At 49.8% G+C, this 25,811-nt stretch overlaps 1 protein-coding gene across 1 annotated transcript in view; it reads right to left on the reverse strand.

Moving 5' to 3' along the window:
- Positions 1 to 25,811, reverse strand: part of PUSL1 (pseudouridine synthase like 1) — a 54,562-nt gene that overhangs the window by 5,784 nt on the left and 22,967 nt on the right. The window contains 4 exon segments of the mRNA XM_090024675.1: positions 1,614 to 1,668; positions 17,945 to 18,025; positions 19,009 to 19,182; positions 21,386 to 21,535. Coding sequence (XP_089880801.1) covers positions 1,614 to 1,668; positions 17,945 to 18,025; positions 19,009 to 19,182; positions 21,386 to 21,535 — 460 coding nt within the window.

Here is a 25,811-nt window from a genome sequence, read left to right on the forward strand (position 1 = left end):
AGAGGCTGCCAGCAGGGACCCACGCCAGCCACGTGCTTGGCTTCCACCACCACATTCACGGTACTTGGGGGCAGAGATGCCCATGCCACATGGCAAGTCTCCAGGGGCTGCTTCCTGCTCCCCTGGTAAAATCCCCCCTCCCTGCAGTGGCACAGGCCCATGCAAACGCTGGGCTGAATGCCCGCAGGGAGGCAAAGGGCAGGACTAGGTGGGACTGGGCACTGGCAGGGTTAAGGTGGATCGATTCGGGGAGCAGGCAGCCAGAACAGCCAGAGCTAGTGGGGAAATTTCCCATCTGACGCCTAAGTAGATCCTCTCGAGTTTCCCACAAATCCTCCCATGGCAGGAACCTCTGACAGGGCTGAAACGATTCCTTCCCCGTGTTACAGGCCAAGCACAAGGCTGTTTTGCTTCTGCTGTGTCAAATCTCCGGTATCAGGGAATTCCAGCAGTTTTGCTTGTCCCGGGGTGAAAACAAAGCTGGTTTGCTGTAACAGACTTGAACATGGAGGCTTGCCGTTCTCACGCATACACAACCTCTCTGCTGCTCACTGCTGCCAGAATACGACCGGCGGTGAGACCCGCAGACAGTAAATTACTCACTCTTTCCTAGCAATGAGACCCATCAAACAGCGGAGCAGGCTCTCCCCAAAGGAAGTGGCAAAAACCCCGCTCCTGAGTCATCTCAGATGGGAAAGGGTGAAGCGAGACCAGGCTGAGATAGGGGCTGTCCTGTCCTCAGGAAAGGAGCTGCAGGCTTTTCCCGCTTCCCCCTTTACGGTTCTAAGAACTCTTCCAAGCTTCAAAAGAAAAGCGAAACCCCAGGCTGTCACTGCTGGGCTCAGTGCCTTAAAAGTGAGAGAAGGCCTGTGCATCGGTTTTAACTATGAAACAGCAGGGATCTGATGAGGCAGCTCAGGTGAATAGGCACTCCCATGCAAAAATGGTCCCGAACCTACAAAACCTTGGGTGCATCTACACGTGACACTTCAGTGCACATTAGTCCAAGTTAATGTGCATTACAGGTGTGCATCTACATGTGCACGTCCTTAAATGTGCATAAAAAATGGTAGAGTTAGGCTACTTGTGCCTAAATTGGATACCTGTAAATGCAGGTATCCAGTTTAGGTGCAAATAGTTAAAGTGCATTAACGCACATGTAGATGTGTTAAAGCACATTAACACTGTGTGTGCAGACCAACTTGGGACTAATTTTAGTCCCAAGTCAGTCCACATGCGGCCTTAATGTGCTGTAATGCCTGCACATGTAGACGCCTGCCTAAACCCACTTAATTCACATCAAGCTCAGGGACATTAAATTTAGGTCTACTTACATGGATGTGTAGATGCAAACTAGAGCCAATGGTCCCAATGGAGCAAACACTACTGAGACAAAGGATGCACCTGGATTCTGGTCCTTTATCACAGATTCGCTCTGCAGCCCCAAGCGCGCACTGCACCTTTCAGCCTCAGTTTCTCCAACTGCACAATGGGAACGGCCTCTGCAAGGATGTTGTGTCTGCAGGGGGCTTTAAGATCCTGAAGGGGGGTGATGCAGGGGAGAGACAGGGGCTGATGTTCTCAGTGTATGGGGAACCCACCCTGCACAGTACCTGCTTGTAAAGGAAGGATTGGCTCCTGAATTGCAGCTCCCAAAACTGCAACCACCTAGAAAAAGACACAAAGACCAGCATTTAAAATCCTGCATCCCAGCTTGTCTTCCTTCAACTCCTGGACCCTCAAGGAAGCAGAAGTCACTAGGAAATCACAAGCGTGCAAGAAAATCAAGGTGGAGCTACGAGTTTCCATGTCTGATTTCAGACGGCCTTGCTGATCTGGAAAGGTGAACAGCAAGGTGCTGAAGTGGGAGCTAGGCTGACCTCGCACGGTCAGTTATCTAGCAAGCCCAGCTCCCCAAAGCACATCCCCAACCCAAGCTTCCCTGTAAATCTCAGTCGATGTCATGGGCCAGTTCTGACAAAACTGGCAGATTTCGCAGTGCCGAAGGAGAAGTCACATCAACGGGAGAAATTGAAATGCTGTTTCTAAGAGCGAGCAGGACAGGACCCATCCACCACCCAGCAGGACAGGACCCGTATCTCCTCCCCAGCTCACGTCCTTCCTGGAACCTGAAGGGCGCCTGCTACACACAGCACCAGGTGTAGGAGGAACACAAGAGATGGCGGGGCATGCTCTCTGCTCAGCATGCATGCAGCTCTCTTGGTTACTCTCTGGCCAGCACCATCAGGGTGTGTGGTGAGAGGATGGGTCCTATCCATACCCAACAGCGACACGCACAGAATCATGGAAAATGAGGGTTGGAAGGGAACTCAGGAGGTCATGTCTAGTCCACCCCTCTGCTCAAAGCAGGACCAGCCCCAACTACATCATCCCAGCCAAGGCTTTGTCTAGTTGAGTCTTAAAATGGAGTTTCCTCCACCTCTCTGGGTAACCTGTTGCAGTGCTTTAGTATCCTCCTAGCAAGAAAGTTATTCCTAATCTCTAATGTAAACTTCCCTTGCTGCAGCTTGAGCCCATTGCTCCTTGTTCTGTCATCTGCCCCCACTGAGAACAGCCCAGCTCCATCCTCTTTTGAACCACCCTGCAGCGAGTTGAAGGCTGCTGTTAAATCCCATCTCAGTCTTCTCTTCTCCAGACTAAATAAGCCCAGCTCTCTCAGCCTCTCCTAGCAGGTCATGTCCCCCAGCCCTTGAACCATTTTTGTTACGCTCCACTGGACATGCACGCAATGTAGCCCCAAAAAAATCATTTCTGCACAGGCAAGGCCTAGTGATGGAACAGGGAAAGGAAAGGATGCAGGGCAGGAGGGAAGGGGGGTCAGCAGGGGATTGGCAAGTCAGGAGCAAAGGGCATAGGGGTATGAGATAGAGCCAATGGGGCAGTCCAGCTTGGCAGGGGAGGTGGTGCTGTGGGTCTGGACAACAGCAGTTGTGCTGGCTTGGGTCTGCTTCCTGGCAGGAGTAATTTCAGCCTGTTACCATCCTCACTCCCACAAGAAATAATAAAGCACACTCAATCCATCACACGCATGTATTGACTCCAATGCATGGACCTAACAAAAGGACGAACAGCAAATCATTGCCAGACACAGCAGGCTTCTTCCCCAAGGCCCAGCGCATTGCAGCATTTGCCCTTTCCTGCTTGAACACAGGTGAAGTGGGGGGTAGGACCTTTCACACCTAGACCCTGCAATGTGGAAACAAATGCAGGTGCTCTGGAACCAATTCCCTGCCTAGTGAAGCAATTAAAGATCAAGGGAAAGCCTCTTCCCTCTGCTCAGGGGATTACTTCAGGCTGATGTGCTTGAGGGTGTTAGAAGGTCCCCTGCAAAGAGGGGAAGAGTCTGTTTTTGAATCCTACATCCTCTCTGCCTCCCTTTGGACAGGACCTGGGCTCCCATCCCCACTCCAAAGAAGCCAGAGTGGTGCATGGCAGAGCCGGAAGGGGAAGGGGACATAGGGGGGAGTATGGCATTCACTGGCAGGGCTGGATGGATGTTTCTAAGGCAGGGCATTTCAGGTCAGTTGGCTGGCTGGGAGAACCTTGCCCCCTTCTTGAGCTGTCCAGGGCATGTCAGAGCTGGTCTACCTGCTTCTCAGAAGCGCTAAAAACCAGCCTCCCCTCCCATGGGTGATAAACTGCTTTTAGCATCCCTGCTATTAAGCAGCTCATGTCTAGGTGGGGGAGGGGGGTCCCACGACCTATATGTCTGCTGTAGCCTGAGCAGGCATCTCCCAGGAGGATGGATAAAACACGTTCTGCTTCGGAAGATGCAAAATGGGCCTTAATTGAAGACTTTTACTTAACAGCAGGTGCCGCAGCCCTTATGCACAATTTTAACTCCTGGCATCTTGAAATGATGGGGAGTGGAGGAGGACTACTTGCAGTAGCTAGAAACACCATCCATCACCAAGCCAAGTCAGATCTCAGGGGCTGACTCTTCCCTTTCGCCCCCATGCTGCTCTCTGTTTTCAAGCACACACACATTGGATCAGGCACTCGAGCCTGGGAAAATGATGGCTCCGTTCAAGTGATGGAGATGGGCTGAGGGGGGCAGCTGCATTGGCCACGGTGCTCAGGGAAGTGGTGCTGTAGCTGAAGGAAGGAGGGGATATGACAGAAGCGTGCCAAATAACAAGTGGAAGAGGTGGTAGCAATGGAAATGGCTATTCTCTCCGTCTCACGATGCAAAAGGAGGCTACACGAGCTGCAAAAGCAGCATGCCCCAAGCTGAGCAACAGTGTTGTCCACCTGATGCACAACCAGCCAGTGGAAATCACTGCATGGGGTATCGTGTGGATTGAGAGGCAGCATGGGATTCAGGAAGGAATTAGACACTGAGACAGGTAACCAGGATAGCCAGCACTACTGATTTCCAAAGCAGAGTTTGGGAAGGAATAAACTTCCCCACTGTGTGGCATAGGCTAAGCTCCTGGGAGAAACCTTTCTGGGTGCACATAGACCAATAGATGCCCCCCACCTCCCGACACCTGTGATGCAGCTGGTGCTGGCCACTGTCACGTACTAGGAGTCCTGGTCCAGCTTGAAGGTCTTTACCTATGTCTTCAGGACCTAGCCTCACCCTGGCCCTCCCAGGAGATGCGGCTGTGGGTGCTGGACCAGGCACAGCCAGTGCTCCCAGGCTGTCTGCCGACCCTTCTGCCACTGCTGTGTTACATGGGCCATGCTTTGAAGACCAAACGTCTCCATGAACTTTGGGGCCAGGGGCAGCAGTCCTGCCGGCAGCCGAGGCAGGCTCAAGTGCTGACTTGCAAAACCCGCTTGCAATCAAATGGCAAAAAATGGTTCCTACCTGTCAAAGCAGCCTGGGATGCAGCCTCCCAATAAGACAAGCTAGTCAGAGGCTGTCAGCATGCTGTCAGGCCGAGGAGGCCTGTTTACTTCCAAACAAGCTGAACTAAACAGTTTGCCTCTAATGGCATCTCACTAGCATCTCATCAGTCATTCTGGAGGTGTCTGACCACCCTGGACCAGGGTGTGCTCTGCTGCCAGCTCTCCAGTCTCCCCACGTAAGCACTGAGCCTTTCTTAAGTATTTATTTCTAAGTAGATAGATCCCAAAGAAGGAAAGGAAATGCCTGGATATCCATCCTGCCAAGTGTTAGGTCTGCCAGATGATGCGGACAACCGCTACAACCTTGAACAGCATACGCTCAGTGACCCCCCGGGACTGGAACCATATGGCTCGCCGGGGTGTTGAATTTTCCACGACAGAGCTTTCCCCCAACCGCTGTTTAGATGGCAGATGAGTTACATGACTGCTAATGGAAACAAGGGAGCTGGAATATAATACTTCCATCCACCCTTTGTACTTCATCAGATTGCTCTGGCTTCACATCTGACATCTCAGTCCTACTAAATCCCCAGTTGTCCACAGAGCCTTCCAGAGCAGGCAAGAACTGCACTGGTATCCCAAGCAGTGATTTTTTTTAGACCTTTTTTTTTTTAATTTATTTGTCATGCAGCAATAACATTAAGAAGGGGCTATTTTCTGGACTTTTTGCACCCTCTGACAATTGCCCAACTCTTTGAAAATGAACAAGGTCCACCAAACCAGATCCTCGCACTCAATCTGCAACACCATTTTACTGTTACTCACTTCCATGTGATACAAGGCCCCCTACTTCTACACGCAGGCTGACCACTAGTTAGCTGGCATCAACCATAACCATCTTGCCTGCTAGATAGGCAGGCAAGGTTCTTTGGGGAGAAATGGTATCTTTTATTAGACCAATTAAATAGTTGGTCTAGTAAAAGATATATTAGATAAATAGTTGGTCTAATAAAATCACATCTCCCCAAAGAACCTTGCCTGTCTATGTCCTTAGACCAACATGGCTACAACCAACAACCCAGCTAGACAGGTATTTCCCTCACCCTCCCCTGAAGCAGCTGGTGCTCTCCATTAAGCTAGATGAATTGCAGTGCTCTAGTCTGGCATTTCGGCTATTCCCTTGCCACTGGAGATACACCTCCATGGTTTCCTGAAGCTGAAGAGCTTGCAACAAAGACAGGAGGTAGGAATCAATGCCTGTAGGCACAAAGGGGTAAGAAGTTTTGTCCCTTCCCTCTGCCCTCCTCGAGAATTCAAGATTTGAAGGACGAAAAGTAGTCAGAATTTCAGCCTGCTGAAGAAAGCGGAAAGGGAGCAAAGATATGGGGAAAAAGCCTGAAGAGGCTGACGAGGGAAGCAGAAGGAAGTGGGGAAGGAAGCAGCATGGGACGATGGAGAGTGCAAGTCCCTTTCATTCCAACCTTTGCTGCGGGAGACCTGGCTGGCCCTCTCCCATTCTCTGGAGATGTGCAGAAATGCTCCCTCTGCCTCTGATTTCTGCTTTAGGGCACGGGGCTCCCTGCATTGTCAGCCATTAATTGCTGCCCAGACTAACGAGCCTAAGAAGCAGGTGGTACAGATGAGCATCTTACTCACAGAGCAGCACCAGCACAATGAAAGCAGCGCATGCCTGGGTCTCTCTCGAACAGCTGGATGCCAGGGCCCTGCTGCCCACACCTTCCCACATGGCTCAGGGCTCCTGCCTGCAGAAGGGACTATGCTGTTCTGCCATGACCTCGAACATCTAGCCAGGACAGCCCCTTTGCTCTGTGCACACAGGCAGACATCTGCTGATCTCTTTGGAGCTATGGGGAGAAGAATGAGCAACACCAAGAGCTAGGAAACGGGCTGAGCCACAACCTGTGGGACCTCCAAATAGGGTCTGCAGCCCACTCCTTATGTCAGAAACCTCATGCTGTGAGCCCGGGGCAGAGCAGGGAAGAAACCCCCAAGAGTCTCGTCTCCTGGCCCCTGCTCCGACCACCGAGCAAGGCTCCTTCCCAGAGCAGGGCCAGCTTTAATAACTCCCAGCTGGATGGCTATCACTAACGCGCCGCATGTGACATCTGTAATTTTAATGTATGTTTCTCAGCCGCCGGCACGAAGGAAAAAATACAGCCAGGAAATTGCAAATGAAGAATCTTGATACCTAATGAATTGAGGCCATTTAGCAAATAACCTCTGCCAGACTAAGCCTGGAAGCAGAACCCAGACTCTTGCTGCAAGACTGCACTTCCCTGGCCCACATTTCAAACCCCATTAGGTGAGTGCTACATCACTGGCACGCTGCCCTCAAGGATCCCTCAGATGTAAAACTGCACCCTTCCCCTTCTCCTCACGCAGACAGCCAGTGGCTGCACTCCCGGTCTGTAACTTCAAACACATGCTTGCCTCCACTTGAACCCTTTCAGCTGGTAGCAACAGTAGGTCCCTTATCCTGGGCCCAGAGAGGGCAATGCCACTCTTTCCTACTCTCAGCACTGGCAAAGGAGCTCCCATCATGGGTCAGCAAGAGAGAGGGGATGAAGCCAGAAATCCTAACTCTCCCAGCTGTAACCTGCCTGCATTGGACAGGGTTTACCGCCCATCTCCAGCAAGGGAAATGGGCCTGCTGCCCCCTCGTGCTCTGATGTGCTTAGCTGGCAAGGGAGCTAGCAAGGCATGGGGGAATCGAGCCTGGAGCAGCCACCTCCAGAGGGCTGGATTGGCTCCCCTATTGGCGCTGCTAGCAACAAGCACTCAGCAAGGCAAGCGAGCGTGGATGAGTGCTGGGAGATGCACGCTCCGATGCTGCTACAGATCGGGTCCGTGGCGGAGGCTAAAAATAGAAAGAGCCCAGGAGGCAGAGACAGAGCGCAGGCATCAGCGCTGGGGAGCCTGCGAGACAGGAAGCTAAGCTGCCGGAAACCACGGCTGGGCCTGTGGGGCCAGCCACAATGAAGGGAAGGCTGGAGACAGGCAGGAGGATGAGCTTGTGGTCTATGGACTTTGGGAGGAGGGGTGAGTCCCAGCTCTGCCACCAACTCCCTGTGTGACCTTTGGCAAGTCACTTGATCACTCCCATCCTCCATGCCCATCTGTAAAATGAGGGTATGGCCCTGACTTCTCTGTCTATTCTGGCCCCAAATCCAGCAAACTGATCACTGAAGTAGATTTCAATCTGTGTTTCAGACTAAAGGAGGACTCAGGCTGTGAGCTATCCTGGACAGGGGCTGTCTCTGCTGAGCAGAAATAGGAACAACTTAGCAAGAGGCAGGGATTTACTGGGCATCAGGTGCATGCATTTACCCAGCAGTTACACAGAGTTTAACCCCAGAAATGTAATGTTCTTTTGTTAAGTCACAGAGTCATAGAAAATGAGGGGTGAAGGGACCTCAGGAGGGCACATCTAGTCCAACCCCCTGCTCAAAGCAGGACCAGCCCCAACTAGATCATCCCAGTCAAGGCTTTGTCTAGCCGGGTCTTAAAAACCTCCAAGGATGGAGATTCAACTACCTCTTTGGGTTGCCTGTTCCAGTGCTTTATTACCCTCCTAGTAAGACAGTTTTTCCTAATATCCAACCTCAACTTCCCTTGCTGCAACTTGAGCCCATTGCTCCTTGTTCGGTCATCTGCCCCCACCGAGAACAGTCCAACTCCATCCTCTCTGGAGCCGCCCTGCAGGGAGTTGAAGGCTGCTACAGAGGTAAGGGTGGACACAGGGGCAGCTGTCTTGCAGTAAAGCCCTGCTCCCTTTAACACGCTGATACGTTTTTGGCATGGTTGTGCCCTCGTGTGTCTGTACAGCAGCATGCAGGGTCTCAAATGCAGCCTCCAAGTGCAACTGGAATACAAACAGCAGCACCTCAACCCCTCCACCCTTAAAGGGGTACAAACTTCTTGGTTTCCCCTCCCTTTCCAGTGTCTATCTGACATTAGCCTGGCTGACATCCTACAAGAGGCTGTGCCCCAAAGGTACCACGAGGTCTCACACATCGGCCCACCACCGACCCTGGGTGGCAGGTGATGGTCAGCACTCCTACCCTCCTGGCTCTTATCGCTAATGATGGGGGACTTTGAGGAGCCAGCGAGAACCACGCCGTGCCCTCCTTGGCTCCCTGAGATTTCTAACCAGGCAGATCAGGCAGCACAGAGGGATTGAGCTCTGACCGTCTGCTTGGGGGACAGGCAGGGATTAATCAGATCCGGAGCTGGCTTTGGGGACTCTCTGGGCAGGCCCTCCTGCTCATGGGGACAGCGTGCTCGAAGGCAAGGGGGTGACACCCAAGGGCTGGACACAGGCAGCCTCGGGCCCTGCCCTGCAGCACAGCAGACCTATGGTGGCACCCCCATCTCTGCCTTTGATTTTCACCCTAGGAGAGTGCTGAGCAGGGAGATATTGCATTTCAGGTCCAGGGCAAGGAGCAGGCGGGTTTGGCGTTCGGCTCCGATAAGGACGAGGACGGAATTCAAAACCATCCCGACGGCCAGGGGAGAGGAGAGACAGGGCAGGGAGCCCTGCTAGCAGACAAAACAAACCTTTTCCCCTCTTCCCAGACCTTCAGCAGGATCCATCGCCGCCAAGCTTGAGATGCTCACAGCAGAGGCTCCCTGGCTCTCCGCTGAACCACAGCTCCCAGCTCCCCCATCTCCCTGCAGCGTTCGCTGCTCCCAACAAGGGCTCTTGGTTCTGGGGGTGCTGTTTCTATTGCATTAGCTAGTCCTTCCCTGCCCGGGCTGGGGGCTGAGCGACTGACCAGAGCCTTGTGCTTTGAAACGGTTTCATCCTTTGCGGCTGCACTCTCCTCTGAGACAGCAGGGCTTTGCCAGGCACTCAGGACCTGCGTGTCTCTCTCCCTGCAAGCCCCTGCTAAGCCGCAGCACTGGCGTGGCCTGCAAGGCCATTATAAATCTTGGCCTGCAACAACGAGGGGGTGGAAACTGCCGTGAATCAGGAGAACAAAAGCAAACAGGACAAGGGGAAGAGGGAAGAGGCAAGTCGGGGCCATGAATAATCCAAGCTGTAATCATCTGCCCAAATCCAGGAGGGACCGCAGCCTGGACAGCACTGTTTTGGGCTGGGCCAATGAATTATAACAGGATTTGGCCTATTCTGCTGCCAAGCATGGAACTGAGTGTGTGGTAACTATGAACTGGGGCCGTCCAGAAGCCATCTGAACAGGATGCAGCCTGTGAGTGCTATAAACCAGTGCCCCGACATGGCAATGCCCACAACGCCCGTTCTGAGAGCATTGTCTTTACGCAACGCTTCCAGTTTCCCTCAACCTCTTCTCTTGCCTCAGCCTGGCTGCGTGTTTGCTACCTCCTGAACCTCACTGTCACCAGCGCTTGCCCAGACTCCATGCAGATCCTGGCTGCACGCCGACTCACACAAGGCAACGTGGCTGTGCCGAGAGCCCTGCCTTTGCAAATTTACTGCCCTGCTCTGTATCCATTGAGGCAACATGTAGATCATCTGGACTGCTCTCTGCCGTAAAAAGCAGCAGCCAATGTGAATCAAACCTAGGAGTCCTCAGCCCTTGTAGCCTAAGTTCAGACCTAACCTCCAGCCAGCCCCAAGGCAGGCAGAGACGTGTCACGCAGGAGGGCTGAGGAAATGAGCTGTCCTGCCAAGAAGCTGGGATGCAAACTGCAGCCGCGCCGGTTCGGTCAGCCGCTGAAGTGGGGAAGCGAATGCAAAGTGCAGGGGAAGGCTGCAGCCTCTTTGACTGGACACTCTCTGTGTTTTGCAGAGCGAAGCACGGCGCACCTGCCCCAGAACAGCTACTGCAGCAAATAGAGCTGCTATTATGTTCTTCATTATAGCCCATGCCTGGCTGAACATCTGCATAAGTACCGCCAGCTGGGTGGCTGATAAGCAGAGACAGGCAGACTTCACCGGATCCCTGGGATGCATAAGAAAGGGGCTTTTCCCATCTACCTGATTAATTGCCCCTGGCTAGCGGAAGAGACGAGTGCCAGCCCCCGGTGGCAGACAGGAATTTGGAAATCTCAGTGCGGCTCTAAGAGCTCCTCCCTGGCAGCTGCAGGGCAGAATGATGCCATTCTGCACTAGAGCAGCTGCAGTCTAAACTGCATCCAAATCCAGTGCTCAGTAACCGTCCAGCTTGGCTTGAGGCCATGGCCCCAGTGAGGAACCTCCGTGCGACAGTCAGAGCAACAGCAAGGGGCAGCTTTCCCCAACAGGCCTCAAGGTGCATGGCTTGCAGGTGGAGCATCCCCCCAGAGCTGGCACTGACCCACGGCTCCAGCAGGAGGTTGGGGCGTGGCTGTGTCACAGGAGAAGCCTCTTGCAGAAGGGATGGGAAGTCACAGTCACTTGCTTTTTGGTGAAGGCAGGGGCCTTAACTTCAGTGTTGTGATCGAGTGGGATGACAGCCCCACTTTCCGCCTGTCCAAACTCTATAGTTTCTGCTGTCAGTAGCGTTGTTATTTTATTTAATGTACGCCATTTCAGCATATTGTTTCAGCCATCTTACGGCGATATTGTCACCAATGTGAAGAGGTGGAAGGCCACCAGGTAGCGTAGTAAATGGACATGAGTCAACAATGTGGGACATGGTTTGAATTTGTCCACAAGGGTATTTGTTGTTATTGCAAAGGTCCCCATTGGTATAGATCTGAGGCACGGTGACCCTATCTGGTTTGAAAATGGTTGACAAGTGCCCAGTAATGGCGTGGCCAGTTAAATCCAGGTTGACTAACTGTAGGGTCAGAGATGATGCCGTGACTGATTGGTGCTTGTGCTGACCATTGTTCGTGCCATCAAGTAAGGAAAAATCAAAGGATTTTGAAAGGGTGGACCATATTGGGTGTCTTAATGAGAGCTGAGCTATGGGTGAGTGCAGTATGTCCCAATGCACTGGCAGCGTAGGATTATCAAGGAGCCTGGCTAGTAAATTTATTTTAGCATTTGTGCAGTGGAGAGGGAAGGGGGCAATGTTACTGAGGACTGGTAACCATGGGGCACAATGTGCCTGAGAAAACGCATTGCAGCATGCAGTTGGGTGTCCATTAGTTTGCTGTGCAATGACCAAGCCCATAGAGGGGTGCAGTATTCTGCACCTGAATAACACAGTCTGAGAGCAGACAAATGAATGTCAATAATGTTTCTCCTAGCCAACCGGTAGCATTTTGTTGAGCTTCCACTCACAAATTAAAGTCACCTCATCTACCCTGGAGATGTGGGGTGATGAGCAACCCCACTGGATCTGTACGGGTGATTTCTACTGTTGCCAAGGGCTTTGGGTGTCTTAAATTTCACTTCTCTTACCCAGGCGTACAATGGTTCACAAAGATGGAGCAAGGTTACGTGATCACCGCAGGCTTTGGGGAATGTGTTTCATCACTTAGCAATTTGTGCTGCAACCTCTGCATGCTGCTGGAAAGGCCGGAGCAAGCCTGTCAGCAGACTGATTGACATGCAGAGGGAATCCATATGCCTGCAATGACAGAGGCATTCCCAGCCAGGGGTGAGAGCCTGGGATATGGCTAAACTGAGACTGGTTCAGTCATCAGTCAATACAAGATTCCTCTTCCTCCCTGAATCCTGCTGCTTGCATAGTAACAGCCCCTGCAATTAGGTTCAAAAAGCAATTGGGGGAAGCACTGATGGTGCTTGAAACAGAGCCTGCCTTGGCCCATTCCCCCATATAGGTTCACAACCCCCTCCCCACAGAGGCCAAAGGCCCAGAGCTCGCAACCAATCTGTGTATACAACTCGGTGCTCGGGAGCTAAGCTTCAAGAGCAAACCTTCCTTCTCTGCAGAGACACAGCACCCAGCGCACACAGCACAAGGCTCTGCAGCAAGCCGGAGCATACAACCCGGCTCCGAAGAGCGCGCACGCAATGCAGCCCACGCGCGTTCAATGAAAACCAAACATAGCAGAGGGATCCAGTATCCGGCATGGTCCACGGTACAAAATGCAGTGTGTGCTTAACTCGGGTTGAAGCTATGATGAAGATAAGGCTACCTGGGCTTTAGCTTGGGCCTAACAGATTGAGTTCAACCCCAGAACTCCCTGTAGGTTCAAACCCAAGCTATCAATCTGAATTAAAGCCCAAATTACCTTGACTTTACTGCTATTTAACCCAGGCTAGCTAATTTGAGTTCAGACATGCCTTCTGTTCTGCATACATACCCCTATCTCCCAAAAGTTTATGAGAAAGCTCATCTTGAAGAGGCTTTTAAAATGCACGAGGAACACCTTGACACAGCTCTAAAAGCTTCTCTCCTGCTGCTCCTCTCCAGCTCACACCATGAGGTTGGGGGTTGATGGCAGGAAAGAGCTTGTATCTAAAAATGTTAAAAAAGAGGTCTTGAAACATCCACAATGCTACAGGAGGACTTGGGCAGGGACAAAGTCTCCCATGGCTATCTTGCGTAGGCATTGTGTGTGTGCGCAAAGCCACGTGATACATGGCCTCTCTTGGTGAACTTCCCCAGGCAACCAAGTGCTGCCAGAATCCACTCAGTAACTCTTGATAGCTGATCTCGGTGTGCAAGTGGCTGTTATTTCTCCATGGTCTCTTCCCACACCCTTGCAAAATGCTTGGTATGTTGGGCGGCTATGGAGATTTGGACCATCTGTGCTTTAGGCAGATGGGGGTGGGAAGAAAGTATGGCCACCACCAGAAATTCATTTGGCTGGTTCCTCTCTCCTTTGGGCCAGCCCAGAACTGCCTGGGTTTGCAAGTCACTGGACAAGGAGCCTCCTGTGACACATTCCCATGCAACCCAAGAGAGAAGAGGCAAGTGGGAGAAGTCACATGCAGGCCCATAAGGCATTGTCAGGGCATTGCTGTGCTGAAGGGTGGAGAGGGCTGCTTGGAAACATTTGCGGATGGGAACAGCAAGACACTTTCTAACAGGTTTTATAGACAAATTGCAGCTAACATCCCACAGTAATGATGCATGTCTGCTTATCCAACTTCAGCTCCTGCCCCCAGACTTTTGCTCATATCACTAATGCCCTTGCGCTTCTATACAACTCGTACTTTCTCTTCACATAGGTGTGTGGTGCATATAGTCATGCACTTGCTGAACATGTGTACGCTGCATGTGCAATTTTAAATGCATTAAGAACCTGATCCAGCAAAGCACTGACATCATTAAGATCTGTCCTAATCCAAACTGGGACTTTACATACCTGTATTGAAAACCTTCCCCATATTGCTGGGGACCTGTGCTGGGATTGCCTAAGAAACTTAAACTCCCAGATCAGAACTAGGGGATGCCTTGTACTCAGTCAAATAGGACAAATAAGGACAACATCAATATCAAGCTACAGAAATTACTCTCTACACCTACAGACCTGAAAGAAGAACGAGCCCTTCTGTCAGTTTTCAGAGCTTGCCTATAGGTTTTGCTAAGAAAAGCTTGCATTCTCAATTAAGCTAAATGAGAGGATTTGAAACACGCTCCAGCGGTGGTTCTCAACCTTTTTAGATATGAAGCACCTGCTGATATACTTGAGCCACCCTTCAGAAAATGCCAGCTCTTAGTTTTCATTTTCTCTGACTACAGCAAAACACCAGGAGCAATTCTTCTGTTGCAAAGCACTCAGAAAGCCCACAATAGGGCAAAATGTTTTTAACACTTTGGATTCCTGCTTGAAATCTCTGGGTTTACTTTGAATCAAGTTTGTACACCTAACAGTACTAACACTACATGGCATCCCACAGATTTCAAGGCACCCAGGATGTCACAGCACCCTGATGGAGAATCACTGACCTAGGGGAAGAATCTGCTTCTCCATTAAATTCTCTGGACTTTTCCCTTTTTTTGTCATCAAGGAGAACTTTCTTTTTCTTGCTGATACCACTATCATTCTGCTTATCAGCAATACTCTGGGCTGCAGCACCCAGCACCTTGCAATGAATATTGCATATTCATTGACAAACAGGTGATGGAACGGTTACTCCCAAGGAATAAGTGATGGGATGAAATCTCCAACATGGCTTTGCATTCAGGAGGGTTTCATACAGATGAAGCATTAACTTTACTTCCACTGTTGCCAGACGATGCAGAGTTTGATGGAAGGAACCGTTCCAACAGTTGCCCTTTGAGACAGACAAGTGGTCAATTCAGAGGCTCGGTTTTAGTTTGGAAGCGAAGGAACAAATAGAAAGAAAAGCTGCATTATTTGACTGGGAGATGATGGTTTATCATTCTCTGTATTCCACCCTTCGAAAATAAAATAAATCTCCTTAGACTAGTCTGAAAATCTCTTTATATGCTGTAAACGGACGCCCGGGCCTCTCTGTGCAAGTTCAAGTCACAGTGATACATCAATAAAGAAATGCACCCAGCTGCGCTCTCATTTATGGACATAGCTCAATGTTTGGAAGTGGTGAGTACTGAGTTTTGCTTCTCCACCTGTCCCTCTAGGGAACTGTTTACAGATTAACTTTCACTGTTACCAAAACCAGCCCTCCCTGGCCACGTGCAGAATTCTGTATCTTCCCTAAAGCAAAAAAATAATATTAAGACTGATCATTAACTCTGAACTCTTCAAAGGAGTCTAAGGGAATTAAACACCTAAATCCCAATGAAATCAGCTTCTTTTCAACAGATCCTAAATGCTCATTAAATAAATTAACAGTGCAGCATTGTGAAAGTGACTCATCAAATAACACAAGCTTGACTCTGTGTCAACAGGATATGGCAGAAGTATCCCTCCAGCCACGAGTTTGATGTTTCTGCTCCAGCTTTTAGGTTCGCTCAAACTATTTTGGCAACGCATGGGATGGATTGTAGCAAGTTATACTAGAAACTGCCAAGTCCCTTTTCAAATTGAAATCAGCAGGGCTAGATTAAAAACAAGCGCACGCACACACAGAGAAAAAGAGCTGACCCACATTAGAAACTCACAGGTTCACAGATCGGAGACGAGAGAAGCAGACTTGAAGAGTGCATTTGCTCATGAAGAGCTCCATACCACCAGGGTAAGGCAGCTCCCAGCTCCCCAAGTTACCTGCTAGCCTGGTTACTTTTACAACACAGTATGTGGTGCAAGCACACTCTAAGGCAAGGGTGAGCAAAATATGGTCCATGGGTCAAATCCGGCTTCCAACTGATTGGATCTGGCCCATGGGTGAGTGCCTGCCAATTGACTGTATCTGACCCGCAGTGCTCTGCATGGGGCTGAGCCCTACCCGCTCCTGCCTGGGGCAGCTCGCACTGCACTCCCGCCTGCCCTGGCCCCAGCCCTGCCAGCGTGCAGCTTCCCAGCGGGGCTGCTCCGGGTTCTGCTGCAGCCGCCTCCGTACTGCTCAGCTCCCCCAGCCTCCAGTGGCTCCTCCTGCCCCTGCTTCTCCACTCTGGGCAGCAGGCAGCACAGGGAAGCTGTGGGAGCAAGTAGTGGGCAGCAGATGCCCAGCTAGGTTGGAGGTGATAGGGGACAAGCTGCAGCCAAACAGTTTGTGCCCCAGCTTGCAGGGCTCCAGCTCAAGCTTTCAGCTACCTTCCACCCACAGAGCTGCAGCTGCAGCTTTGCCCCTGCCTAGGGTGGCTCAGTAGGGACAGGAGGAGGAGGCGAGGAAGCACTGGAGGTGTGGGGAGCTAAGCAGTACCCAGGTGCTGCAGCCCCGCTGGGAAGCTGTGCACACTGGCCAGGGCCAGCGGACACAGGCGGGAGCGCAGTGTGGGCTGCCCCAGCCAGGAGCAGGTGGAGCTCGGCCCCACGTGGAGTGCTGTGGGGGCAGCCGCAGACCGGATGGGGGGGTGCATGGACCTCACCTGCACCTGCACCGTCCAGGTGACCTCTGCTGCATGTGGCCCCTCTCCTCCTCCCCCATCTGTGACTGCCTCCTGGGACGTAGCTGCCCCACAAACACATCAAGCCCCCCCCCCAAAACATACAAGAGTAAGACTCTACTTTGAGCTGTTATCCAATCACCTCTATATACACTACTCGAAAAACATAAATCAGGACAAAAATTATTTTTTGAGATAACATTAAAATACGTTACAGTAGATATTTGACTTTTTTTGTATATGATTTTTTTAAACCTATAATTTGTTAAAATGATTATCTTCTGAAAGATTTTATGTGTGAGGCCCTTGACAGTTCACTAAAATTCATTAAGCGGTCCTGCAGCCGAAATAATTGCCCACCCCTGCTCTAAGGCATGTGGTTTCGCAGTGGGGATCCTAGAGACCTGGGTGTTTCACCCTGTGGTGCTGTTCCTGAGCATACACGTCATGTCTTGCCGGGGGGAGTGAGAGGTGGCAGTAATGGTGCAGCCTGATGGAGCCCAGGTCTCTCTTGGTGTCCACGAGCACCTGGGAAGGGCAGCTTATTCAGCTGCCCAGTGGAGCGTGCTGGCCAAGGTTAAGACCAAGCAGAGGAGACTGACTGCCATGCCGAGAGAATGGGCCTGTGCGTGTGGATCCCCTCCAGTGGCTCAGCTCTATAAACCCCGATTGCTTTGTGGTGCCTTGCCAACACAGCCTGCCATTTCTCTTCATTTAAAACATAAGCCGCAAGTCAGCTTTCTTCTGGGCATGCAGGCCAGCCCCATCTATCCCTTTTATCCTATAAGCCAGGTGACCCCAACCAATGACCTGTTCCTCAAACCACCCCCACTTGGTCAGAGCAAGCCCAATCCTACTTGGGTTAACCTACCTGACCCAGGCAACAGCTACGGTCTTACTTATCTTGCACCCTATGAAAACAAAGGCAAACCAACTTGCACCAGGAATCTTTTCAAGGTGGTTTGAGGCTTCCCTCTTTAAAAGCAGAGGATGAGGGATGCAAAACCCCCACACGTTCTGATGTCTGGAGTCGAGCACACAGCTGACCATCCCAGGGGTCTGACTCATCAGCAAACCTGGTAAATGGTATGATGAATGAAACAGCAGGCCGTTCCCTCCCAGCCTGCAATGCAAACAAGGGGGTGGGAAAAAGCTGCTAAGCATGCACTCAGATGCTGCTTGCAAGTGTCCTTAGTTTTTTCTCTGATGCTGCTGGCAAAGTGTGGTACTGAGGCAGAGAGCGAGAGACAACAGTGGACTATTTGCAAGCAGCAGTGAGTGGTCAGCAGTGCTCAGAGGATGGTACTTACTGGTACCGACGGCTTGGAGGGTAGTGGAATCTACTGGAGGGTCTCTCTGCAAAGCTGCAAAGCTGGGGGCTTCCTCCCCCTCTGAAACCAGGAAAATATGGCTATGAAACACAAAACAGCACAGTTTGCTTTTGAAAGGCAAACCAATAAGAGTGAAAGAAAGCACCTTCCTCTGCCGAGGAGGATCCCACTCTCCCTAGGGGAAGGGCATTTAGGTTGTACCCACAATTTGCAAGAGCCAAGCAGTGGCAAAAGGCTAAGCTGGCATCCAGTGGGCAGTGCTGTGCCCTGCAGTTCCAGGACCACAAAAGCCCCATATGCAGCAGGGAAGAGTTTGGGGCCTCCTTAAAGCATTTTCAGTGCCCTTCCAGGAAGATTCCCACCCTTTTCAATGCAGCAGCCTGGATGTTGAGCTAAACAGAGGATGGATCTAGCCCAGCGATTCTCAGTCCTGCCTGACTCAGTTTTAGTCAAAGGGCCACAGAAACACAAACTTGTCCAGGCGAATTGTGGCAAACACACCCCAGTTCAAAGGACACAAGAACTGCAGAGCATCAGTTTAACTCATGCGTCGCCCAGCAGGGGATAAGATTTCAGAAGCAGTAAGCCTCTTTGGTGTTTACCAAGTGCAAGAAAGACGAATCCAAGGCGTGCAGCAAACGAAAGCCTTTGAGAGCATTTTCCGCACAAAGCCAAAGATGACACGCAGAAGACACACGTGGCTTGGCAGCTGCAGTCGAGGCACCATTGATCTATCCCCTTCATCTCAGCACAGGCTCTGAGGGCCACTGAGAATTGAAACATTTTCTGTTTCACGGCAATCAAAAGACTTCTGGGTTCCCCAATCCTCAACCCACAATCACACGGCTCCATGGGGAAGTCAACAGTAACAAACTAGGCCAGAGTGAATGGCAGAGTCAGCCAAAGTAGGGCTTTGCCGCTGGGTGGGTTCTGTATGTGCAGCCTTTGGGCAAAGCCGAGGAAGGAGCAGAAAAATCTGTCTCCTGGCAGGACTAGGGTCTTGAGTCAATGTGAATGATCAAAGAAGCTCCCTGGAGTCTTACCTCTGTATGTAGTGGTACGACAGGAAGCTGGAAAAGGGTCTGATGTCTACGTGAATGAAGGTTTTAACTGGGGACTCGGGAGGTGTGGTGGCACAGATGGAGCGGAAAGTGCTGAAATCGGGGGTGCCCAGCAGGAACTGCACAGCTTGCTGCGCGGCCGGCACATTCAGGTGGCTGAAATAACATAAAGACACAGGTATAAGAACCAGAAGAAGGAGGCGGGAGGCAGGTCTGTGGCCAGGGGAGGTTTTGATCATCAATGTCATTGGGGTCAAAGTTCAATTCAGTTGGAAAATGAATCCAAACCCATGTCCCGGGCTCAAATAGCCCAGAATTTTTCTAGGAAAGAGAGAGTTTGGTTATCCTGTAACGGCCCAAACCAAACACTGAAGTGCGGGACGGCCTTGATGCCAGGGATGTCCAGAGTCTAGATCCAGATGTGAATTCTGCCCCCCTCTAACAGCCTGTAACCTGGCAGATGGGAGTATCTATCCAAGGATTTTGATGACTTCTGTGTCCAGGTATTCCCATTAAAACTGTCCAAGCAGCATCTTAGACAGATCTTTCCTGAACAAATAGCATGAAGAGCAGAAAGCCAAACAAAGTCTTCCAATCACCCTTCAACTCTCAAGAGCTCAGAAAAAAATCTCAGTTTTTTTATTAAAAGGGTTTGGGGGGAGGTTATTTTACCCCAATGGAAGCTATCACAGAACGTGTCTGTTTTCAATCTTTTTTTAATTATTTATTGTTGAAAAAGCAGTACGTTTTTTGATTTGGGTGGAAATGTTTTAGTTTTCCAACAACAATCCAAACACTTTCTGACACATTTCAACAAAGACCTTTTTCATTAAAATTTCCTGCAGTTAAAATGAGTCCCAAACAGCTCTTAACATTGTTACTGGTGGTAAAGGGATCGGAGTCAGGTTAAGGGAATTTAACCTAATCACCTCCGTAAAATACACTTATGGACCAGGGGGGTTTTATGGGCTAATTCAGTTTCTTCGTGCAGCCAGTGGGAATTTCCCCCTGCTTTCATTTGGAGTAAGGATTTGTCCTGTTAGTAATTTGCCTCCCACTCAGAGTTTGTTACATGCTGTCCCTACCCATTGTGTGGTATTGCCATTTAAGAAAATTTAACTGCAGCATCTGGGCTAAATTAAATGGCATTTCATAAAACCCAAGATTAGGGTCTATGATGCATGCAACATATAATTTAACAATTTCAAGTAGATTTTTCCCCTTCGTAGCCTACAGAAAAGAAACCCACATATTTAACGTAGGGACAATGTTATCTTCATTCCTCTGCTGGAACTTCTGGGATTGTTGCTGGTAATGAAAAAAATGTGAAGTTATTCCATTAGTGGTGGCCAAACTATTGTAATTGGCTCAGAAACTATAAAACAACTTTACTACAAAGTCATGAAAAATCTCCATTTGTCTTGAATGTATAATTATTTCAGTATATCCTGGTTAAAAAAAGATAATGTCAGGCTCTCTTCATCAATGTTTGCTTAATCTGCTGTTCCTAATGCCTTAAAAGTTGGAACCTGGCATCTTGTTCCTTCAGCACCACTTTTATCCCCTACTGCACATTCACTGCTACATTATTAAGGGGCACTAAGTTAGGAAGTGCTCCCAAGCAGCACTAAGTTGCAATAACTCCTTCACTACCCTGGGCCTGTTGGCTAGCACTATACCCACTGTTGTTATTGTAGGGTAGCATAAAAAGACTGGGTTGCATCTAGTGCTCCAGTCGCTGGCTTGTGCCATTCACTCATCATTATTCTGGTACCCAGCACTACATAATGTAACCAGGGAAAAGAACTGCGGTGATCTTCAGAGGCAAAAACAAAAACATTTTTTTTTAAAGAGCTGGAGGCTTGAACCTTGACAATCTTTTTTTGGTACCCCACCTCTCTTATGGGATCACTGTGCCTTGACTGACTATCATACTTCATTCGCTGTATGGATCAATGAAAATGCCCATTTAGATGACTCTCACTTTTTATGGAGGATGCAAAAAGTTATTCTGGTGAGCTGCACTGTGGTTTTCTGTGCCTTAGCACTGCTGAGAACATTGGTCACAAGGTCTTGGCTTTTGAACTGAGTCACTGGAGATATTCTGCTGTTGGTTATTAGTAAGCTAAGCCCATCGTTGAAGTGAACTCAGATCCTGTTGAAAGGGGGATGCAGAGCTAGATCCTTGCCGGTGTAGCTCAGCAGGGTTTCACTAGCCTCAGCACTGAAATGCAGACACACACCAGCTGGGGATCTGGTCTCACACCTGGAAACTCTCCAAATTTTAACAAAATCCCATTCAAACAGAAGAACATCCATTCAGTCAAAGAACATGTTTTCCCAGGAAGTTTATACTTACTATCCTCTGGGAACCCAACATAGATCTCTCTCAAACACAGGTGTTTGGGAGTTGTAAGAGCAGCCCACCACTAGCCCATAAATATAGGTTCTTGACAAGGCAGAGAAGCATGCATAGAAGTCATCGGGCACCTGACAAGCACTCAGTATTCTGGAAGGAAAGGAGAGAGTCAGAATCCTTTTTAATGCACTGGTTTTGGTTTGGTCAGCTCCTTTTACACCCACCTAAACCTAATGCACATTAGCCTAATGCACATTAAGGTGACTTAGGTGCACATCTACACATGCACATGCTAATGCACATTAACATAGGTATGTGGACTGACTTGGTACTAAAATTAGTCCCAAGTCAATGGACACACAACGGGTTAGTGCATATTAGCACATCTACATGTTTGCTAATGCGATTTATTTGCGTGTACATTTAATACCTGCTTTATGCAGGTATCACATTTAAGCTTGAATAGCCTTAAATTGCCATTTTTAAGATGCATGAAGGGCGCATTAAGGGCCCTTAATGCACCTTCATTTGGGCTAATGTACATTAAATGCGCACGTGTAGACACGCCCTAAGAAATCTCTCCACCAAGAATTAAACACAGAACAGGATTCTCTAGGAAGCCCCACGGGCAATTCAGGGCATGGAAAGGTGTAAGCAGTGCTACACTATCCTAAAACAGTAACAGATAAACCCTAAACTATGATATCTTTACTGAATTCACTAAAAAAAAAAAAAGAAGAGACTCATCAGAGAATCAACATGATTCTCACTTCTCAGCCTACACTATTGTGTGACTGAGTACAGTTAAACAGCTGCTTCTTCCACCAGAGGAGGAGACACTGAATGCATGTACGTGAACCTCTGCATACATGTCCTTATACTCACCCGCATGCATGTGCATGAATCATGTACCAGGAAGTTTTCCCCTAAGAAGCCAAGCTGGAGTTTACTCGGTTTGTGGAGATCCTCTGGGATAAAATGTACTACACAAACGCAAGCTATTATGTTCCATCAGCCCCAGCAGGGTCACTGTTCAGCGGCTCCTGCAAATATCAAGGGAAGCCTTGTGTTTTTCACAAAGAATTTACTGGTTTCTCTGGCATCCCTGGTAAGTCCCAGGAACAAAGGACACTGCAATTAACTCCCTCGTTACTGATGTGGTTAACTATCTGATCCCTCAACTGCCCTATTCCCTTTCCTCTTGATTCACTGCCATCACAGTTGGATCACACAAATCACGGGGAGACCTCTGTGATCTCCTGAGCAGATCCCATTGCAGGAATGGATCTTTCAGTCGCTGGATTTCAGTGCATGGCGATCCCTCCAGCACAAATGTTTTCACACAGATTATGGTCACGTGATATGTCTAAGGAAGAGTCATAAAGGGGGCCCCCAAAGTCACAACCTGTTCCCCCGCTCCCAGGAAAGAACCAGCTTGGCTGCAAGAGCAGTTGGATGATAAAACCAGATGTCCCGGCTCCTGCTACCATTAACTGCATCGTTTCCATGGTAACATCTTCAGGTTTTGTTGCCTTGTATATTAAATAAAAAGCTCTGACTTTGAACAGAGCCTCAGCTGAAACTGCTGGAAGGAGCTGGATTTCCTTCCTAGTTTCAGGATGTTCTTTTCTAGGCTTGTTCTGTGCTCGCCCTCACCATTTCCTTTTTGCTGTCTGCTTCCTTCAAATCCCCTTGCATCTCTCTGTCCTCACATGTGTTTGAGCTTGCCAGTCCCCTGATCTTATATATTTAGGCAAGATATTGTAAAAGCTCCCACCACTTCGATGCCTGTCTTCTCACCTCTGCCTGGCTCTTGGACTCCAAGCAGTTTTGCTCCCAAAGTCTTTCCTGGCTTTGGGCTCCTTCTAAAAAGGGGGAGGATAGGATGACGGGCATACGGATGAGGCTATTATATTCAACAGCCCTAAGGACCAAGATCTCTGGCTTGTTCACACGGAAGGGTGGGGTGCAGGGAGCAGAACCGGTTTCTACACAGGATGCCTCGGCACTTTCCAAGCAAGGGTGAGGAAGAAATGAATTCCCATGGTTTGCTCCATCTCTGGCTTCCCTGCAGCGACCGCTGAAGAGCTGGCCAACATGTTTCCCCATATATTAATGGTAAATGCAGAGTGCTTCATCTGGGGAGAAATAATCGGTGACATGAATATATGTTAGGGGGGGATGTCCATCAACACCAATGGTACCATTTCCCAGACTTTCACACATAGGAGGCTAAAAGCATCTGAAAAATAACCAGGTATCTTGTTATAAATACAGTCTTGCTCTTGCTTCTTGGCAAGTTTCCACCCATGTGAGTTTTCCTGCAGTCCCTGTCTGGGCAGGCACAACAGGACACACGTACCGCCCAGCATGTGAGCACTCCCTCTGGCTGCTGTGCCATTCCAGGCACGTGTCCCATGCCTTGTGGAATTGAGGCCGCGAAGGAGGTGGCATCCAGAGAGCCACGCACTGCGCTCCTGGGCTTGTTCCTTCCAAAACGCCGTTAATCAGCTCATTGCAGCAGATGGAGATAGCAGGAAACTAGGTCACTCCCCCCCGCACTGCTCCAAGACAGACATGACTTTGCTGCAGTTGGCTATGAGCACGCAGAGAGCCCTGCTGCCTTAGATGGAGTCTGGCTGGAGCCAGGAGGAAAAGCGTGATGACTGTCCTCAAGAAACCGCCAAGAAATCACCAGCTTTTACATACTCAGCATAAAATCATGCCCAGTGACCCTCCATCGATTGCAGGGGTGTGATGCCAGGGAAGGAATCAGCCAGCTTCCTGCAGTCCTCCATTTCCTACTGCAACCCAGCTAGGGGAGAAAGAGTCCCACTGCTGCAATTATGATCCAATACAGGATGCTCTGGTTTATAAGACAGGGGGGTAACATTTCAGATGGAGGAGGGGGTTATGTGTGGTTTTCCCTCTCTGCTAAGAGCAAAGTGAGAGCACCCTTGTCTCTCCCTGGCTGGGGTGGGACCAGTGCTCTCTCTTCACTCTCGTGCTGAGTTCCCCGCTTCTTCCAGTCTACCAAACTCCTGCAGACAACACGTCACCTCAGCCTTTTCTCCTAGGGGTCTGTCCTTCTGGACTTCCACTCCTGCCAACCCCTCTAGACCCAACAGCTTTTTTATGCTGCACAAGCAGCCTGCCATGGGTCTGCTTTTGGAAGTGTGCAGGCATATGTAGCCAAGGAGAAGAGCTCAGTGTTACTGCCCATCTCCCAGGTGACGTGGGGCAGCCTCTCTGCAGCGTGCAGGGTTTCCATCAGTGCTGCCTGCCTCTGGCATCCGGCAAGGGGCATTCAGAGGTTGGCATGAAAGAGAATAAGTTGTCAAACATGATAGGAGTTCCAGTGCCCGCTGAGACCAAGAGTTAGATAAGCTTATTTATAAATATTTTTCCCATGCCCTCAGGATTCTTGCCAGATGAAGTGCCTCCAGATCCTATCCTTAGCTGTAAATGGGTTGGAGCAGAGAAAGGGAATACAGCTGAGCTAGCAGCACTGACGTAGGTTTTCTGTAACAAAGGGGAGAGTGGCTGTGGCTGTTAAAGTACTTGGTGACAGAGATGCAAACTTCCTCCCCCCAGGCTGGCTGGGGGGTCAGAACCTGGACCCTTCTGGCTCTGCCAGCCCCTGAAACCATAATTAAGCATTGCATTTCTTTTCTTCTATGCACATGTCCCTGAAAACATCTAGTTCCCCCCTGGAACCATGCTTTTTAATGCTCAGACCATTAAGAAATAAAAACCCTTTTATGCACTCTCCTAGAGTAGTTCTTTCAGAAAAATCTATTGATGCTCACATGATCCTTCTGTCCAAGTCTTCCTTCCTGGTCCTGCCCTGCAGAAGGAATGGCTACTCCTGTTACTTCATAGCTGGAAATGGGCTTCTGTGACTTCATCCACTAGACCGCTAGCTCACCCCTTACTTCAGTCATTCCTAAAAGTCCAGTTTTTACAGCTCTGTCTGCATTTTGCTTTTGGGATTTCCAAGGGAGGGCCAGCCCCTTGGAAGACTCCCAGTCTATGATGCTAACTGCATACAACACAAAGATGAACACGGGACCCAGCAGGGTAACTGCAGAATCACAGACCTCTGAGCTGTCGCCCTTCCAATGCAACGCGTGTTCTCTCTCTCAAATCTCAGATCAGGAAAAGAGTGGCTTGGAAAGAAATGGTCGGGGGGAGGGGGTTCTGGGCCAAATACTCTGAAATTTCTATACCAAAAAATCTGCCAACTTTGCCAGCATTGCGAACAGTTTGAGCAGCTCCAGCCCTTCCACAGAAATTGGCTTAGTGTTTGCTAAGGCGCTCTGAAATACTAAATAACCTTTCTGTTTATGCCAGGGACTCAGCAAAGGGAATAAGGAATAGGGACTTACTCGTCCAGCTAGGACCCCTGCTGGGATCAATGGCACTC

Source organism: Crocodylus siamensis, chromosome 12, assembly GCF_052110815.1.
Source record: "Crocodylus siamensis isolate JL-2025a chromosome 12, ASM5211081v1, whole genome shotgun sequence".
NCBI classification, from domain to species: domain Eukaryota; kingdom Metazoa; phylum Chordata; order Crocodylia; family Crocodylidae; genus Crocodylus; species Crocodylus siamensis.